Consider the following 17,177-nt stretch of genomic DNA (forward strand, 5'->3'; position numbering starts at 1 on the left):
GATTGTTACAATGCCGGAAGCAGAAGGCCCACTCTTTGAACAGGCACATTCGACATCGGATCTGTTCACAAAAGGTACCATCGATTGGGTCAAGTATTATATTGCATCTGTCCAAAAATCTGGGTATATCCCAAACTGATACACGGGTGCTTTCCCATCATGAGCTCATATCTCCATTCCCATAAGCGCCTGTCCTCGCTATACAAATATTACACATTATATGGAGTGCATTTAAGCCTTGGCGTACTGCTTGTGAGCCTCAGCCTTTCCGTCGTGGCTGGATTGGTCGAGCTTGTCACCAAGGGCATCCTTGGCAGCAGTAGCACTGCAATAGAAGTTAGTTGCTTTGGTTCGCTCGGCTAGAATGTTGATGTGACAGGAGAGACCTACCGAGTGGTGACGTTGGCGTTGCTGTCCTTGGCGACCTCCTTGTTGGCCTCCTTGCTGGCTCCAGAGACGGCGCCCTGGACGGTCTCGGCGACGTAGTTGACGGCCTGCTTAGCGGACTCCATTGTGATTGAGTTTGGTGGTGGTGGTGGTTGGTGGTGAGTGTTGTTGTGTTGAAGGGTTGTAGATTGGCTGGATGGATTGTTGATGAGGAGGAATACAGAAGAAATCATCGGAGACCTGGGAGAGACAGCGAGCTTATATAGTCGTCTCCCCTAGAGAGGTGGCTCCAAGTTTGTCCCGTCGCGATCACCGCGGACCCAGGATGCTTCCGCATTCTTTCTCATCGGTGGACACTAAAAGCGTCATGCCTTGTGCCGTCAAGGAACCAAACTTGCCAACTTGGACGGACTGGGCCTTAGGCCGGATACCCGGACAGAGAAATGGCCGATTCGCTGGCGTCATCACGATCGATCCAGATCGGTTGAACTGTATGACCATCGTGAGCCTTACCAGGCCGAGCTTGGAAAAGGAACGTGGGTGACGTCAGGAGCGCCCTGCCAGATCAGGGACGGGATCAGGGACCCCTACGTATTTTGCGCACAATGCCCTTCATACGTCACCAAAATGCCCCGCCAGTGGATGGGGAAGGTGGGGGGCGGCTTGCCGGGCTGCGACTTCGTCTCCAACATGTCTTCATCGGTGATGTAAGTCAAGAAAGACATGGCCTTGCACTTGCCGAAATTATTCGTCCTGCCACGACGGTTCCAATTGGAAGTTACGCCCGACTCACAAAGCTGAGTAGCCGAAGTTGGTCATGTGGCTAGATCTGGCCCAACCCCTCTGTCCGACCTCTCACCTTAGTGCGGAGCAACACCACCGCTGGCCTTCCGCTGGAATGTAACCGCGGACGGTTCGCAACTAGGTGAAAGGTTATGATTGACTCGCAACGGCTCGATTTTAGCAACGTCAACCGGGCGATCCCCGAAACGCGCGAGTCGTATGAAAACCTCGGACCAACTGCCGTTGGTACAGGCACCGATTGAGCCGGCCAAACTTTTGAAGGCTACCGTTCCACTGGCGCAGTGGTTCCTGGAAATCTTTGAACGTCGAGAAACTATTAATGACCACAAGTGCGGTTGGATGGTTGGCCTAAGGTCTTTATACTCCATCTATAAGTAATACAGTCTATGTATTCTATCAAACGCTGTAATGATAATTTCACCCCAACATAGCAATTTATTCTTCCGTTACAGCCTCGGTGACTGCGGTCTTCTTTGGAAAAAGGTCGTTCTCCGCATCTTCGGAGCTCACCTCCTTCTTAAAATGTCGCGGGGCGACCCCCTTGGCGTATAGCTCATCGAGCTTCTCGAAGCGAACACCCTTGGTCTCAGGGTACAGCCACCAACCCAGGATGGACACGATGAGACCCAGTCCAAAAAAGATGAAGCCAATCTTGCCACCTAGATTTCCAGCATCCGGGTTGATCTGATGATCCGTATTCAGTATGATGACAAGAACTTTGTTGGTCGCCACGACTCACCATGTACGGGATTGTAAACTGCATAACCAGACCCCAGACACCATTACTCATCGTGACTAGAGCCTGTGTGACGGCACGGAGCCGTAGGGTGGCCACCTCGCTTGCCAGCACAAAGCCCGTGGCGCCAATGCTTACCTGGTAGATGACGGCCCAGAGGTAGATGAGGGTGAGGATACCCCAGCCGGCCCCCGTATGGTTGGGGACACATCCCATGACGCCGATGAGGAGCAAGAAAAAACAGAGGGCGAACTGCGAGGGCACGATGAGGGTGCGGCGGCCGACAATCTCGCTGAGCGGGAAGGCGGCGGCCGACGCGACCAGCATGACGACGTACAGCGCAACCGAGGCGTTGAAGTACTTGTCGATGCCGATGAGGGCGAGGAAGTAGGTGGCGTTACCGATTACAAACGAGGCCCCGATTACCTGCTGAGCGCTGGCGGCGCAGATAGCCGTTAGGGTGCGCTTGCGGTTCGCCTTGTCGAAGCACTGCAGCTCAGCGGCGGGCGAGGGGATGATGCCGAGTAGAGCCCTTGGGGGCCTGTCGTCGCGGACGTCCTTCCGGAGGCGCTTGATCTCGATGTCGAACAAGCGTTGGTCTGCGAGGCCGTACATGGTCCGGAGAGACTTGTGCGCGTCGTCGTACCTCTGCTCGCGGACGAGCCAGTAAGGGGACTCCGGGAAGAAGGGCCAGATGACGAGGAGAAGGGCTGGTAGTCATCGTCAGGGTGCTCGGATGGAACAGGGAGAGCATGGGGAACATATGTATGGACGTACCTGGAAAGATGTACATGCCAATGACGGGGGTCCACCACTGCCATTTGTTGTCAAGACCGCTGCTGGCCCGAGAGACAACGACGCTGGGTTCAACTGTTAGAGTTCCGAATTACATTTTGGACAAGGAAGATGGTTCCTTACACGAGCATCTGCCCCCAAATAATGCTGGTGTTGACTGGGGGATGGGGAAAGAGGTAAGTCTGGTATCTCGGGGGAATTATAGGGCAGAAGACTCACAGAAGCAAAGGAAGAACCCGCGAAGCTCAGGGCGACACGTTTCTCCTATCCACAATGGCGAGATAGTGAACAGTATACCAACGGCGATACCTGAACCACATCGATTAGCTTATGAAGTTGGATGTCGGCAGGGCACGAACCATTGACACCACGACCAGCCAGATGCACCCGCCAGTCGGGGGCCAGCTGCTGCAGGGCAACACCAACGACAGACGCAAGGGCCGAAAACAGGATAAGGGGCTTCCGACCGTACTTCTCCAGCCAGGGAGCTGCTAGCCACGATGCCACAACGTCACAGCCCAGCCCGATGGAGTTCCATGCTGCAAGGTACATGGCAGGGATGATCCAAGTGCCGTCTGTCTGCTGGACACCGAAGGTCTTTTGGAACTCGGAAAGGGTGGCTAGCTGAGCGCCAATCACATAATCGAAGCCCAGCATCATGGAGCCGATGGACGTCCAAATAGCTGGAAGTGTTAGTCGTCTAGGAGCCAGGGGTTGATACCAGGGATATGGTGCTCACCCCAGAGACCGTAGCGCCATTGGACTCGGAGAATCTTCCACTTATTCGAGGGGTCGACTACATCGTAGTTGATGCTAGATGTATCAGCAAGGCCGGTTTGGCAAGGGTCATAGTGCACCTACTCTCCGGACGGGGAGGTCATCTTGTGGCACGCGAGGGTCTCAATTCAAATTTGTCCAGACAGCCTTCAGAGAAGAATTGGTACAAATCCGGATGCGAGTTGGGGAATGTTAATTCCAGCTGATACTGGTCGAAAATGAGTCAATGAATCCCGGGAAAGACATGAAACCACCGCCTTTTTACATCTTCTTCTGCTGCTCCCACGGTTCCGGTTTACAACGCCCGATGACAGTTCTGTTTCCATGCTATTAATGGCAAGGTCAGTTACATCAATTCTTATGGACCGTTGTCTCGGGGAGGCCACCCGTGAGTAAGTGGCCGTTTGGCGCTGTGACTGACGGCTGACCGTCTGACAATGGACTCGTGGAGTCATGGAGCGTGGGTGTAATACGTGGGGGAATTGCCACATTCGGGCCTGGGGTGACCAAAATTGGGCAAGGGCTGCCTAATACGTGTAGAGTCTGCCCTACGGTACGTTGTCGAGTCTCCGGTAGTTGCGAATCTGCCATGTAGTTGGCTGGTGGCCAACCTACCAGGCGTTGGAGCAATGTTCCAAGTTCGGAAAGGGTGATTTCAGTGCCTCCCAATGGAACATGGGGAGCAAGAAATCATCCCAGCCGAGGCAGATCATGAGTTAGCCTTGCGACTAGCCCCTGGCTGATCCTCGTAACGGGACCAATGACCCGCATCCTTCATGGTCCTCACCATTGCTGGGCGTGGCAGAGGGAGGCCAAGGCTGGAACATTCCGGGGAAACCCATGAAGTCCCGTTTCATCCTGTCTTGCCTCAAAGTAAACATTAGCGTTGGGACTGGACAGCATCTAGCGTCAGTTGTCTATATCTGTAGTAGGACCCATGGGTGGGCTCCTGCGATGGTGTTATGCGTATTTCCTATTTGGGTAAAAGATGATCATCTACTGGCGGTGGGGCGCATGCGAGCTGCAGGATGGTCCAGGATGCCGGGGAGTTTATTACTCGGAGTAATCAAAGCCTGCAGAAGGGACTCGAGGAACGGGACTCAGGGGAGATGATTACGGTCAGAGCGGGGGATCATGCCAGTTGACTGTGCCACACGCGGATCCCTCATATTCTCTCCGCAATCCCCCCAATCCCTCCCGAGGAGGTGGTAACAGCAGCCCACAACAACCGGTTTGACCCAGTCCCCTTCGTCTTGCTCGACGCCACTGGCATCCGTGTTCAGTACGAGCAATCGGCACGGGCTCCCCGAGAAACCCGATTGCGAAACCTGCCGAACCCCCCGAGACGCCCTGTGTGGCCGGACATGGCACTTCCCATCCGTGCCCCTGTTTGTGGATATGGCTTCTGAGTCTTCTGCTGCTCGACGTCAGCCCAGGAAGCTCCGTGTGCTGGCGTGCGAGGCCTGCCGCTCCCGGAGAACGAGATGCGATGGCCGCAAGCCGACCTGTGGCACATGCGATGCCCGCGGCTGCCTGTGCTTGTATCCAGAGGTGCGTTGTGGGAGTTGATTTGGTTTGATCTGATTTGTACTCGTACTCCCGTATTCGGCACGAGGTGCGGATGGGATGGGAGCCATGGGACTGTTTGGGATATCTGGGGAACCCCTGCACCAGAAATAGACGCTGATCGGGATGTCGTTTATCGCAGGAGAACAAGCGAACCGTTGCAAGGTATGCACAATGATCCCACGCGGGCTGGCCCAGGTCTGGCAAGCTTGCCGAGCCCCATCATACCTATCATCCCCATCATATAGTTGCTGACGGGGAAACCAGCGTTGAAGAAGAGCTTTCCCACATCCGATCGCAGCTGGATCGCATCGAGAACGTCGTCACGGCAGCAGGCACAACATCAACAATATCAACATCGCCTCCTCAGTGGAGAGCCACAGCGACCAGCCCGTCGACGGCCCCTGGGAGCGCCTCAAGCGTCGCCGCGCCCATGTCTCCAGGGCGCACAGGAGGCCACGCCAGGAGCCACACGGGAGTGACGGTGGCTGCCAAGGACTTCCCCTACATGAAGCTCCAGACGGCCGCCTTCAACCACATGGCAGGCCTGGGTGAGGATTACGGCAACCTGATAATCCGCCTGGAGCAGTCAGAGCCCCTGGCCGCACCCCCGTCAACCCCCGTTGTCGTCCTCAAGCACACCGACGTCGTCTCGGCTTTGCAGAGCTTCTCAGCACGCATCCACCCCTGGTACCCCATCCTCGAGGACCGCTTCTCTGACTGTGCTGCATCGGTGGTCAGGTCCTTCACGCCTTGTACCGACGCCTTCCTGGTCCTCACCGTCCTGGCCAGCGGTGCCATCGCCCAAGAGACCTCCCACAGCCGGGCGCTCCGCGAGAGGCCCGACGCGCCCTACCTCAACCGCGCCATGGAGATGTTCCACATGGTCGTGCTCGAGCAGACTCTGCGGAGCGTCCAGTGCCTCGTCTCAATGACCATCCACTACTACCTGCTCCTGCGCCCCACGCTGGCCCACGACCTCGTCGTCCTGGCCATCAAGAAGGCCCAGAACCTCCACCTGAGCGGCGCCCTCCGCCATGACCAGGCCGCCCGCGAGCACTGGATCCGCGTCTACCGCATCGCCCTGCTGATAGAGGCTGAGCTCGTCGTGCCCCTGCGCCTCGTCGACACTAACGCCTGGGAGACTGAGGAGGAGATTCCTCTGCCTACAGGGACCGACATATGGACTTTTGATAGCAGTAGCAGCGACGAGGCCGCGGTACCTACGCACACGCACACTCCCGGAAGTACCACCACCAGCGCGCGCTCTCAGACCGACGACGTGATAACGTACCTGCTAGCCGAGGTCGCCATGCGACGGATGCTCCGGCGCAACACCACAGCCATCACCGTGGCCGAGCACAGCGGGCAGTACCGGTACGCGCCCCTGGTGGCCAGGGAGCTCGAGGCCCAGCTGGAGCAGTGGTGCTCGTACCTCCCCGAGCAGCTGCGCTTCCCGCGCGAGTCCGGGGCCTCTGGGAGCAGCAATCTCCAGCGCGGCGCGTGCATGCAGACGCCCTTCCTGCGGACGCAGTACTGGGCCGGCATGGTGTCCTTCTACTGGCCGTCGGTGGTGCAGGTCATGGAGTCGCAGCAGCTCGACGACACGGGGGTCAGCGCCTGCAACGACTACTTCCGCTCGTACCGCGAGTTCATCAAGTGTGCCACGGGCTCGCTCGATGCCTGCCTGCCCAACAAGTGGACTATATATGCGAGGTAACCCCCCCTCTCTTTGCCACGATACCGTCTTAGCCTTCTGCCGTGTTGTATTTTTGCTGACCAGAGCTTCTGCAGCATCTTCTCCATCACATTGGGTGCGTACATGGGAGCCTCAGACCCGCTGCTTGCTCCCATCGCATCGAGGGAGACTTGGGACGTAATGAGGCTGGCTCGGGACTCGTTTAGCGACGAGTGCCGCTACAGTCCGTCCCTGCGCGTAATGGCGGAGAGCATACGGGTCACAATTTCCACCGTGCAATAGAGATAGTGGTGATGGTAGTGGGATGAATAAAATGGAAAGAAAAAGAAAATGAGGAGAAAAGGGGGGGGGGGGGGGGCGGCGGCTGATACATCGTCCTGGGTCTGCTGTACTCTGGTAAAGTTTTTCGGGTCTATCGACAACAGCATCAAAAACATGGCGTGTAAGTACATACAAAAGTTGGGAGATCTCGGGTATGATGATATAATAACGGCACATGGTTCTGGGGAGGTGTCCCCTCAAAGGACATGTGCTGCTCTACTTGTCCCGGATTCGACTGAATACACGCGAGATCTTTGAAAGGCCTAGCACTTATTCCTTGTCGTAACCGATCTTGAGCTCGCTAATCGAGGTGAAAGTGCTAGTACCGCCAGGCAGGCCGATGATCTGGACACCATCGGCAGCAACCTCGTCAAACCAAAAGTCGTACACCTTGTTCGGCACCGCTGTCTTGTCGCAGGGATACTCGGGCGTTACCTTGAGCCCCATGACCTCCTTCCACTCGAACTTCTGGCGGACCTGGACAGTGAGATTCGCGGAAAACCAGCCCCCGTCCTCAAAGGTGTCGCCCGTCGTGTAAGTGACGTGGTTCATCTTCTGCTCCTGGGGCCAGATATACCCCCAGCGGTCGACATCCTTCTGCGACCCATCCCAGCTATCTTCACTAGTGTTCTTCCCATCTGAGAGATACTCAAGATGACCATAGTGCGCCGACTTACAGAGCGGTACCGCGCCCTCGGCATCCACAGGGGTGACATCGGAGGCCTGGCCGGCTGTGTACTTGTTGACCCATATCTCTCGCAGCGAGAGGCAGTAGTTATTCGCGTCGCCATCGTTCACTGTTCCTACAAACCAGTTGGACTGCATCCACATCTTGAGGCCATCCTCGGATATCCACTTGGAAGGGATCACCGTTGCGTAGCCACCATTCTTGGGGTGCGGGTAGTCGTCCCCCCACCACGGTGTCACGCCAAAGTCCTTCCACTCAAAGAGCTCCCACGGGCCCCAGGGTTGCGGCGCTTCGTACAGGTCAAAGGTGTAGTCTGTCCAGCTACTGTAGATGTACCGGTCGAGGGGCATGTTGTACACGACGCTGCCCTGCGACAGCACTGAGAACCCGTCCGCGGTGAAGCCACCGGCGTAGACCCTGCGCTCATCGTGCAGCACAGCCTTGCGGTTTTTGATATCGGAGCTCCATGCTGGGTCGTTTGGGGAGCCGCTGAACCACTCCCAAGTAGCAATGTCCTGGATGGAGGGGATGGGTGCACGGGCGAGCCACAGATCTTGGGGGTCGGGGACCGTGTCGCTGACCGAGTCGCGCCAGTTGTTGTCCAGACCGTAAGCGTAGACGTAGTCGGCACCCTTCTCGCCGAGGATAGATGCATGTTGGTTGCTTTTGCCGTAGTCGAGGAACCAGACGGTGGTGAAGATGAAATCGGAGAACATGGGCCTCTCGGTGGCTGTCCATGTGACACCGTAATCCGCGGAGCGGAGGATACTTGCCGTGGGGGCATCATTGAAAGCCTTGTTTCTTTCATTGACCTTGTTGAGTTCCTGGATCACCAAGTACAGCTCATCATTGCCATCACCGTCGCCGTCAACGGCGACAATGCCAGTGGGCTTGCGATTGTACATATCAGGGTCACCCCATATATGGCCTAAGTCGTCTCCCGCCGCGAGCCTCTCCCCCGTTATACCAACCTCGGGAGTCCCAAATATCTTGTTGACGACGGTGTCACGCCAGTCTTCGGGGTTGGGCGAGAAACCACGGCCGTCACCGTTGGCGGTGTAAAGGACGTCGTCATCTGCCCATGTGGTTGGCCAGAGGTCTCCATGACCCTCATTAATGTTGAGGGTAGCGTGATAGGAAATATAGCTGGTAGAGAAGAAGGTGCTGCCCGGGTAGTAGAGCGTGCTTTTTATCATCTTCTCTTCTTGGCCTTTGACCCTGAGCACTGCTAGAGCTGAGAGAAAAGCCACTGAGCGTGCAACATGATAAGACGATACAATTGGGACCATTATAAATTTCTTGACCATTGAGTTTATCAAAACAAAGGTCAGTGACGTGGAGAAGGGAGTAGGCCTGAGATGAGACTAGTTGTAAGCTTGAGGCAATGCTGCCTTATTAGTGTCGATCGTCATCATGGGTCGTGGGTATCCTCTGGAATCCCGCTGCAGCCCCCCAAGCTAGATTGGGGAATTGTTGCAAGTGCTGCTCAGCCATGACATAAAAAGGCTTACCTGAGTCTCTTGCTGGTCGAAAGCGTGGAGAGCTCTCGGGGGTTGAATGGAGGGCGATTACTGATGGTGATCTGCAGCTGTTGTGGAGAAACGGCTGTGCCGAACAGTGGAAGAATAGCAGAAGCCTACGAGTACTCTCGAAACACGCTTTGCAGATGGATCATTCCCATTCGATAGCCGGCAGTTCAGCTTTGAATTAGGCGCACTTGGTTGCGGAGAAAGAACACGAATTCCGCTGTCCGTGCTCAACCTTGCAATAGTAGCAGGCAAACTCACCAATGATGAGTCTGGCCTGATTGATCTGGACATGGGGAACACAATTAGTGTAGGCCTGACATTTTGACGCTTCTCAGATGACCAGGTCCACGATGCCTGCTCAATCTGTTGGCCGGTTCGCATAGTGATTGAACAGTACTGGGGCGGTGTCCCACGAAACAAGGGGGAGAATCATCGGTACATTTACCAGTCTCTCCCAACGAGCTGGGGTTATGTATTCATACGTTTGTTAGACGTCGTGACACGAACTGGCCACTTGGGTCAAAGACAACGACAAACGGAGTGATTTGGGAGAGACGTGACGATCTCCTTCCACTTTGCTGATGTCATTACAAGCAGGTCACGTGTGCATCCTCCGTCCCTATCGATATCTCCACCTCGGCTCCACATGGACCCCGCGACCCTCTCAGGAGACTGATGACACCGGCCGGATCCGCCAGCCTTGTCACCCGACGTCCCGTTTTCCCAACAGCCTTGCGCAGCGCTGCCGTGTCTCCTAAGCCGACGGGTCGGCAACCTGTCTGTTCACGAACAATTCGAACCAGAGCTCGAGCCTCGTCGCCGATATGGATCTTGCATACGACCATATGCAGCAAGACGCTTACGCCAAGAAGGAGGACGAGCCTACGGTCAAGGACGGCACCAAGGATGACGCCAAGGACGAGTCCAAGGAGGCCCCAAAGGACGAGTCCAAGCCGGAACAGCCCCAGCCCTCTTTAAACGCCGAATTCAGGGACGCTTACAAGGCTTTTTCTGCCAGTCCATGGGGTGCCCGACTCGGTGGCCTCTGGGGCAACGTGGTCAAGCAGGTACATACGTCGCGATCCATATTGCGCTTGTCAAGAGCCTAACTGTCGCAGGGCGAATCCGTATACACACAGGCCTCCAAAGATTTTGTCCAGGCCTCTAAGGAGTTTAAAGAAGTTAGGGAAGATGCGACAAAGGGCCTCCACGGTCTGCGTGAATCCGTCATCAACCAGACCCGCGGTCTGACCCTACACGATGTGCTGGAGGTCTCCAAAGTCGAGCCCGCCGAAGCAGAGGCCAGCGAATCCAAGGATAAGGAACGCGCCACGGACGAAGCCACGTCCGAAAGTATGCTCTCGCGACTCCGTGCAGAGGCTGCTAAACGCCTGAGAGATCTCCAGGCTGCCGAAGATGCGGCCGATGAAGCCCTCCTCCGGTTCGGCGGCAACGTTCGGGACTTCCTTCGAGATGCAATTAGTGTTGCACCGCCTGAAGACTCCACCGAAGGAAATGCGGTTCTCTTCGAATCCAAGGACGCCAAGGGGAAGCGCGTCATACACACATCGAGGTTCGATGCTCAGCTCCATGTGATCCACACGTCGACCGAGGGCTTCACCAAGGACCCATCTATTGCAGAGTATGACGAGTGGTCCAAGGTCTTTGATGTGGAGAAGAAGACGGCAGACATAAGCGATGACCTGAACAAGTATCCCGATCTGCGGGTGACCATGGAGAAGCTCGTGCCGGACCAGATCCCCTACGCCGATTTTTGGAAAAGATACTACTATCTGAGGCATGGCATTGAGACGGCTGAGGCCAGGCGACGTGATCTTCTCAAGGGTAGGTCCCATCTAGATCATATGATCTTTTACTGACTAACATTCATTTAGCTGCCGCAGAAGAGGATGATGTTGGATGGGGCGACGATTCGGACGATGAGGAGACAACAGCGGCCCACTCCGCCAAGAAGCCAGCGTCGGTTAGATCCTCCTCCACCATCCAGCCACCAGCCCAGAACACCCTTAAACCCCCCCATTCCCCCAAATCCAACGACGAGTCCCAAGCCGATAGTGAGGCCAGTTATGACGTTGTCGGCGCAGCGTCTGGGAAGACAAGCCAAGCACCCAACAGTCCCAAAGATTCCAAGACAGCGGATGATAGCGATGATGACTGGGAGTAAACGGCTAGAAAGAAGCAGTATACACATAGCGTTTCTCTTCTTATACATATCAAGGGCCAGAAGAGACAACGGGAAGGCATAATAATATCCTCTTTTTTTTTTATAAAAAAAAAAGAACAAAGAAACATTATTTCCGGTGATAACCTAGGACTGACTTAGAGTAGCTCATGCACAAAGTCCGAATGGCTCGTTTAACTTTTGTAGTTATGAGAATTGCCACTCAATGAATTTGAGCAGGATCAGGAGGTGGCTTTTTTACGTCGGTACTTATAAATAGGTCATTGTCTTATTGCGGCCATACTGGAGGCCATTGAATTGTTTGATTGACATTGTATCATTATTCTTCCACCCGTGCTGGGGTGCGCGGCGCGCGCCGTATGTAGGATACGCCGGGTTGGGACCTATACTAATAGAGGCCGTATAGAAAGACCAGAACTCACTGTACTAGATTACATAGTACGTGTCGCATCGTGCCTTATGTGGTTCTTTTGGTGGTGTTGGTTTGGTTGGGTTCAACTCCTCAGCATCATCATGCAAGACGGAGGATCACACTCCAGACCTTGGCAGAACGGCTTTTTACCCCCGAGACCTTTTCCAAAGTCTTGGAACGAACTCTACCTCTTTCTCGTGACCTTTGTGAATCCATCTTCATCCACCTCCGGCTCCGCCTTCTCCTTAGGCACCTTCACTAGAGGCGGTGCCTCGTCCATATTCACATCGGCCCCACCAGATTCGTCGTCCTCGTCATCGTCTTCAGAGTCGTCGGTCTCCCAGTCGGTATCCTGGTTGCTGTCCTCGATCCTCTTGAACATTTGCTCGACCTTCATTCCCTTGCGGTTCATGAACCGCTCCTTTAGTGAGTTGTACTCATCCAGCTGCCCGGTAGCGCACTGGGTGCGAGCCCGGATAATCTGCCCGGCGACCTCGACACCTGAGTCGTCGTCGACGTTGATGTCGAACTCGTCAACCATGACCTGCAGAAGCACGGTCTCGACATCCTCGAGATCGGGTTCCTCGACCTTCTTCTTGGCGGCGGCGGGATCGGAGGCCGAGTCGGTGAACTCGGGGAAAAGGTCGACGACGGCACCGGCGAACCAGTCGCGCTTGTCGGCTGAGTCGGGCCCTCCCCAGCCGTTCTGGACGGAGAGGGTGAGGGCGGGCCAGAGGTGGAGGGCGTAGGCGACGGCCTGCTCAAAGTGGGATTGGCGCTCTCCTGGGAATTCTGTCAGCAAAATGAAACAACTGCATCCATATACAATACACCGTACCTGCGGAAGGAAGCTGAGTCGGCGCCGGGGTCGCCATTGTGGAAGTTGGATTGGGTGATGGTGGGGTGTTGGAGGGGCATCGGGATCATGGCCAAGGGGCCTGCACAAAAATTTTGGTGTTTTGTGAAGGCGGTTGCTGAGGGACCCCATAGCCCCACCACGGTATTGCTTGCGCTCACCGGTGGATCTGAATCATTGGGTGGGTTTGTGGACACTGGGCACGACGTCGCAGCGCGCACGGGCCACCAGCGGTCTGCAATATTAGGAAGGATGGTCGCCTCTCATGATCTCATCACTGGCTGAACTGCTGCGAGTACTCCGTACGGAGAGTCTAGTACTAATATCCCATATTGCCCGAATTAAGGGTCAAAGAATGACATCATGAGGCTTGCCTCAACCATCGGCGCCATCGAACTCTCTCTTCCTTTTTATCCATTGTTTATTCCCTAGGTCTTTGTCAATACTCATGGAAGCAACACGCCGCCATGAATAGGCTCAACACCACATCCGTGTCGCTGGCGGTGACACCAACCGTCGTCTCGACCCTCTTCTCTCATGTAAGTGCACTGTGCTTCGCCTGCGCTGTGTCTTGCTGTCGCACTTGGCTCACATCATTCCCCAGTACCTCAATCGGGGGCCGCTCAAGGAACGCCCAACGGCTCATTTGTCTTACGACGAGGGCCTACATCTCATTCGGTCTTTTCTTACCTTCGCCTCGCACCACACAGTCGAGGAGCTCCAGGCCTTCACCGCGCAGTGGGTTCCGCACCCGCAATGGATCAAGGTTGAGGATGTGACAATTCCGGAGGAGCACCTGAAGAGGGCAGCCGTGCATCTTCAGGACCAGCTTGGGCAGGATGGAATCCGACGCGTTGGCGGGTTCGAATGGTGGCAGTGGAGGAAACCCAAGGCTCCGTTGGAAGCCGAATGGATTGAAATGCGGTCCGACGCCCACGAACGGAAGAAAAGCGACGACGCTGGGAAGCGGGTGATGATGTACATCCACGGCGGAGCGTACTACTTTGGCAGCGTGGATGAGCACCGCTACCAGATGCAGAGGCATGCCCGCAAGCTCAAGGCGAGGGTATTTGCTCCTAAATACCGGCTGGCGCCGCAGTTTCCATTTCCCTGCGGGTTGCAAGACTGTGTCGCGGCCTATCTGTATCTTCTCACCAAGCAGGACCCCAGCCAGATCGTCTTGGCCGGCGACTCTGCGGGCGGAGGCATGGTTCTGTCGTTACTCTGCATTCTTCGAGATCAGGGGATTCCCCTACCTGCGGGTGGGATCCTCATCAGCCCATGGGTCGACCTGACCCATTCGTTTCCGAGCGTCGGAGACCCAGCTCCCATGGACTACATCCCTCAATACGGCTTTCACCATAAGCCATCGCGGGCATGGCCTCCGCCGAATGAAGATGACGTCGAGATGCTGAACAGAGAGGTGCAAAAGAGGAAAGAAGGGCGAATTGCCAAGTCTCCTCCTACCGGAAAGCTGGAGGAGAAGCAGCAAAGCCCCGTGGCCCCGATCAATGGAAATAGGAAAACTGAGGCCACTCAGACGGCAAGCGGCGGAATCGTCACGGATCCTGAAAAGTTCCTGTCCGTCACTATCGATGGGGAGTTGGTGAGGATCAAGGACCAGATACAAGTAAGTGGCACAACAAGTCAACTTTTGTTATTTTCCGAAACTAACCAATCCAGATGTACGCGACGAACGAACTACTCGACCACCCGCTGGTAAGCCCCATCATGCAGCCCACCCTCGGAGGACTCCCGCCACTCCTTGTCATGGTCGGCGGCGGCGAGATTTTACGCGACGAGCAAATCTACCTGGCGCACAAGTGCGCAAACCCTGCGAAATATGCACCCCCGCCTAGCAAGATGGATGAGAGAGGGCGTGCTCTCCTTGCCAGCTACAAGCCGACCGACGTTCAACTCCAGGTGTGGGAGGACCTCTGCCATGTGGCCCCAACCCTAAGCTTTACGCGCCCTGCAAAATATATGTATAGGTCGATTGCGCAATTCGGAGCATGGTGCCTTGCAAGAGCACAGCAGACGGGAATTGAGATCATGGATGACGAAGATATATCAGTTATATCCAGCTCTGGGTCAGCAACGGATGGGGAAGCAAAGGCCGTAGAAGGGAAGGGGAAGGCCAAACAGGAAGAAAACAAACCTGGAGAAGTTGGAAAGGCGGGAGACCCCCTGCCTCCATTCCGGAACCACATGATTCGCCAAAGAGTCGACCGCCATGGAGTGACATACCCGCTGGCCAAGGCAGAGGAGCTCCCAGGATGCAGCTTGAAGCCAGAGGAAGTCGGTGTCATCAAAGCTGGTCGGGTCAAGAAGTGGCTCACTGCCAAGCAACAATGGGATAAGAGGTACGCCACGAGCAAAGCCAAGGTTCACAAGAAGATAATCAACGACATGGTCACTGGGTTTCAAGAGTTTCCCGGGGAGCACCCACCTCCAAGTGCGCTGGTAGGACGCCGGCGGCTTGATGACGACATTAAGGAGAAGAAGCGTGTCAAGAGCCTGGGGCTAGCCCTATGGTCCCTTTGGGGCTCCAAGCACGACGAAGCTACCATGGAGCGCGAGCGCCAGGCAAGTAGAGCTGACGAGGCGCCCGGGACCATCGCTGTCACGCCAAACGAGGGCGAGGGCGCTAGACCGTTCTCGGAAATTGAGTATCAAACTCCGATAGCCACTCCTAACGAAGGAGCCCGCAGTCACTCCAGCCGAAGGCTTGTTGTCGATGAAAATCAGACCGGTGGTGATGTAGACGAGAATACGCCCATGGCTGAGCTGCTTGCCAGGCGAGACAAGAAGGGGAGGCCGTCGTCTCCACTGCTCAATGTCCCGGAGACCGGCACCACGGGCAAGCGCGTGTTCATCGAGGGCATTGCTATGCCGTTCAGTTTGAAGAAGGAAGCGGATACCGCAAGCATGATGACCTTGAACTCGGCCATGAGTCCTGCTCCGTCCTCGCGGCCCATGAGCCCAAGCGACTCCATAAGCGACATTCTCTCACTGAGAAGTACCGAAACACCGGCTAAAGATAAGGACACTGCTGCAGCGCAAGCCCAACGGCCCGGATTGGACTCGTTTGTAACTGCTGATGAGGGTAGCATACCTAAGGTGAATGAGCCGACCAGACAGAATGGGAGCGCGTGAGAGCTCGCATGGTCGCTCAGAATTTATTAGATAAGGGAAGGAGAGCGACAGGAAGTTGGGAAAACATCTTTTAGAGTGAGAACCATTTGTTTTTAGGTGGGAGCAAGGGGAACAGAGCGCGCTTATATACCCAAAGCCAGAACTTTCTATTTGTTTAGTACAGAAACATATGATACACAATAGTACATCGTTATTGGAATGCTCGCAATTTTTGGCAAGCAGCAGCCATGATATAACCCGTCCATCTCGGTGTCAATAATCGTATTCGGACGGTCGCTTTCGTTTTTGTGGTGTTGATAAGAGGGGTTCGGTTGGTCGTGTCGTCGGACGCGCTCTCTAATCGACGCCGTTGTATCGCTTCCACTGCTCAACGTAGAAGTACGGGTCCTGGGGACCCTTCTGGAGGCCCTTGTAGTCTCCCGGCTGGGCCTTGACCTCCCGGCTCACAAATGGCGTGAGCTGTTCCACCCCAATACGTCAGCCGTGGGTTCGTCGCCCTTGGTCAGAGGCACCGTACCTTGAAGTCCTTGAGGTTTTCCGGCACTGCAAACGTGCGGACTTTTTCCCACTCGATGATGTATCCTCCGTACTTGGTGTGGCGACCCATCGACCCCGTCCGGTTGCCCTTGTAGAAGCCGCGGCCGACATCCTTGGTTGTGAGCTTGAGGTGGCGGTATTTACCGACCGACAGGGCTTGCGTTGGTCTCATGGTGGGCTCGTGGGGGTCAGCGCATGTCCGTATAGGGTATCTGTCGCTGATGCGCCGCCGGAAGGATGGGGGATTTCGGTGCTTTCGATCGTGGGAAGAAGTTCGTGTTTGTCGTCGCGCATCAATTCCGGTTCGCAATACTGAGATTTTGGTTCTATCGGGAAAACCTCGGTGAAGAGAAGGCCTTCCGTAAGTGCGGAAGCGCTGCGATGCCCCACTTGCCCACCTAACAGGGGCCCTTCCTATCCGTAGAGCCTTGAGTGCCCGCCTAAACCCGCTGACCATCTCTTAACAACTACGTACGGATACATACTTACCTAATTCTGCAATTAAACATACATTCAGCAAAATATTATCTTACAAGGACACTATTCTTCATGGACATGGATCAGCTATTCGCTATTGAACTGTGAGCTTCAGTATGGAAACGTCTGTGTTGCACTTGATCTCCGTCGCCCCGTTTAATCTCGCCATGACGACCTTAACTAGGTACATGAGGCAAGTTATTGATCCTCGTTCAAGGCTTTGGCATATTCTCT

General features: G+C 55.4%; 8 protein-coding genes across 8 annotated transcripts; 3 read left to right on the forward strand and 5 right to left on the reverse strand.

Moving 5' to 3' along the window:
* Window positions 1-231: 231 nt before the first annotated feature.
* ACO1O0_001929 (glucose-repressible protein Grg1) lies at window positions 232-512 on the reverse strand (the record flags this gene model as incomplete). Its single annotated transcript, XM_083191408.1, has 2 exons — window positions 232-325; window positions 391-512. The coding sequence occupies 2 exons, from the start codon at window positions 510-512 to the stop codon at window positions 232-234; spliced, it is 216 nt and encodes a 71-aa protein (XP_083052622.1).
* Window positions 513-1,626: 1,114 nt separating this feature from the next.
* On the reverse strand, window positions 1,627-3,603 carry ACO1O0_001930 (general substrate transporter; the record flags this gene model as incomplete). Its single annotated transcript, XM_083191409.1, has 6 exons — window positions 1,627-1,875; window positions 1,931-2,637; window positions 2,705-2,797; window positions 3,082-3,405; window positions 3,462-3,535; window positions 3,584-3,603. 6 exons carry the CDS (start codon window positions 3,601-3,603, stop codon window positions 1,627-1,629), a joined length of 1,467 nt encoding a protein of 488 aa, XP_083052623.1.
* Window positions 3,604-5,498: 1,895 nt separating this feature from the next.
* Window positions 5,499-6,785, forward strand: ACO1O0_001931 (fungal specific transcription factor domain-containing protein; the record flags this gene model as incomplete). The annotated part of the gene is made up of 1 exon (XM_083191410.1): window positions 5,499-6,785. The coding sequence occupies one exon, from the start codon at window positions 5,499-5,501 to the stop codon at window positions 6,783-6,785; it is 1,287 nt and encodes a 428-aa protein (XP_083052624.1).
* A 570-nt stretch (window positions 6,786-7,355) lies between these two features.
* On the reverse strand, window positions 7,356-9,080 carry ACO1O0_001932 (uncharacterized protein; the record flags this gene model as incomplete). The annotated part of the gene is made up of 1 exon (XM_083191411.1): window positions 7,356-9,080. One exon carries the CDS (start codon window positions 9,078-9,080, stop codon window positions 7,356-7,358), a length of 1,725 nt encoding a protein of 574 aa, XP_083052625.1.
* Window positions 9,081-10,126: 1,046 nt separating this feature from the next.
* ACO1O0_001933 (BSD domain-containing protein) lies at window positions 10,127-11,487 on the forward strand (the record flags this gene model as incomplete). The annotated part of the gene is made up of 3 exons (XM_083191412.1): window positions 10,127-10,369; window positions 10,421-11,147; window positions 11,198-11,487. The coding sequence occupies 3 exons, from the start codon at window positions 10,127-10,129 to the stop codon at window positions 11,485-11,487; spliced, it is 1,260 nt and encodes a 419-aa protein (XP_083052626.1).
* Window positions 11,488-12,101: 614 nt separating this feature from the next.
* TSR2 (Pre-rRNA-processing protein TSR2-domain-containing protein) lies at window positions 12,102-12,792 on the reverse strand (the record flags this gene model as incomplete). The annotated part of the gene is made up of 2 exons (XM_083191413.1): window positions 12,102-12,700; window positions 12,756-12,792. 2 exons carry the CDS (start codon window positions 12,790-12,792, stop codon window positions 12,102-12,104), a joined length of 636 nt encoding a protein of 211 aa, XP_083052627.1.
* Window positions 12,793-13,240: 448 nt separating this feature from the next.
* Window positions 13,241-15,929, forward strand: ACO1O0_001935 (alpha/beta hydrolase; the record flags this gene model as incomplete). The annotated part of the gene is made up of 3 exons (XM_083191414.1): window positions 13,241-13,312; window positions 13,378-14,403; window positions 14,457-15,929. 3 exons carry the CDS (start codon window positions 13,241-13,243, stop codon window positions 15,927-15,929), a joined length of 2,571 nt encoding a protein of 856 aa, XP_083052628.1.
* A 336-nt stretch (window positions 15,930-16,265) lies between these two features.
* MRPL27 (mitochondrial 54S ribosomal protein mL41) lies at window positions 16,266-16,638 on the reverse strand (the record flags this gene model as incomplete). The annotated part of the gene is made up of 2 exons (XM_083191415.1): window positions 16,266-16,388; window positions 16,447-16,638. 2 exons carry the CDS (start codon window positions 16,636-16,638, stop codon window positions 16,266-16,268), a joined length of 315 nt encoding a protein of 104 aa, XP_083052629.1.
* Between the last annotated feature and the right edge of the window lie 539 nt (window positions 16,639-17,177).

The sequence above is a fragment of the Amphichorda felina genome (genome assembly GCF_050947745.1).
Source record: "Amphichorda felina strain 45539 chromosome Unknown scaffold_2, whole genome shotgun sequence".
Taxonomy (NCBI): domain Eukaryota; kingdom Fungi; phylum Ascomycota; class Sordariomycetes; order Hypocreales; family Bionectriaceae; genus Amphichorda; species Amphichorda felina.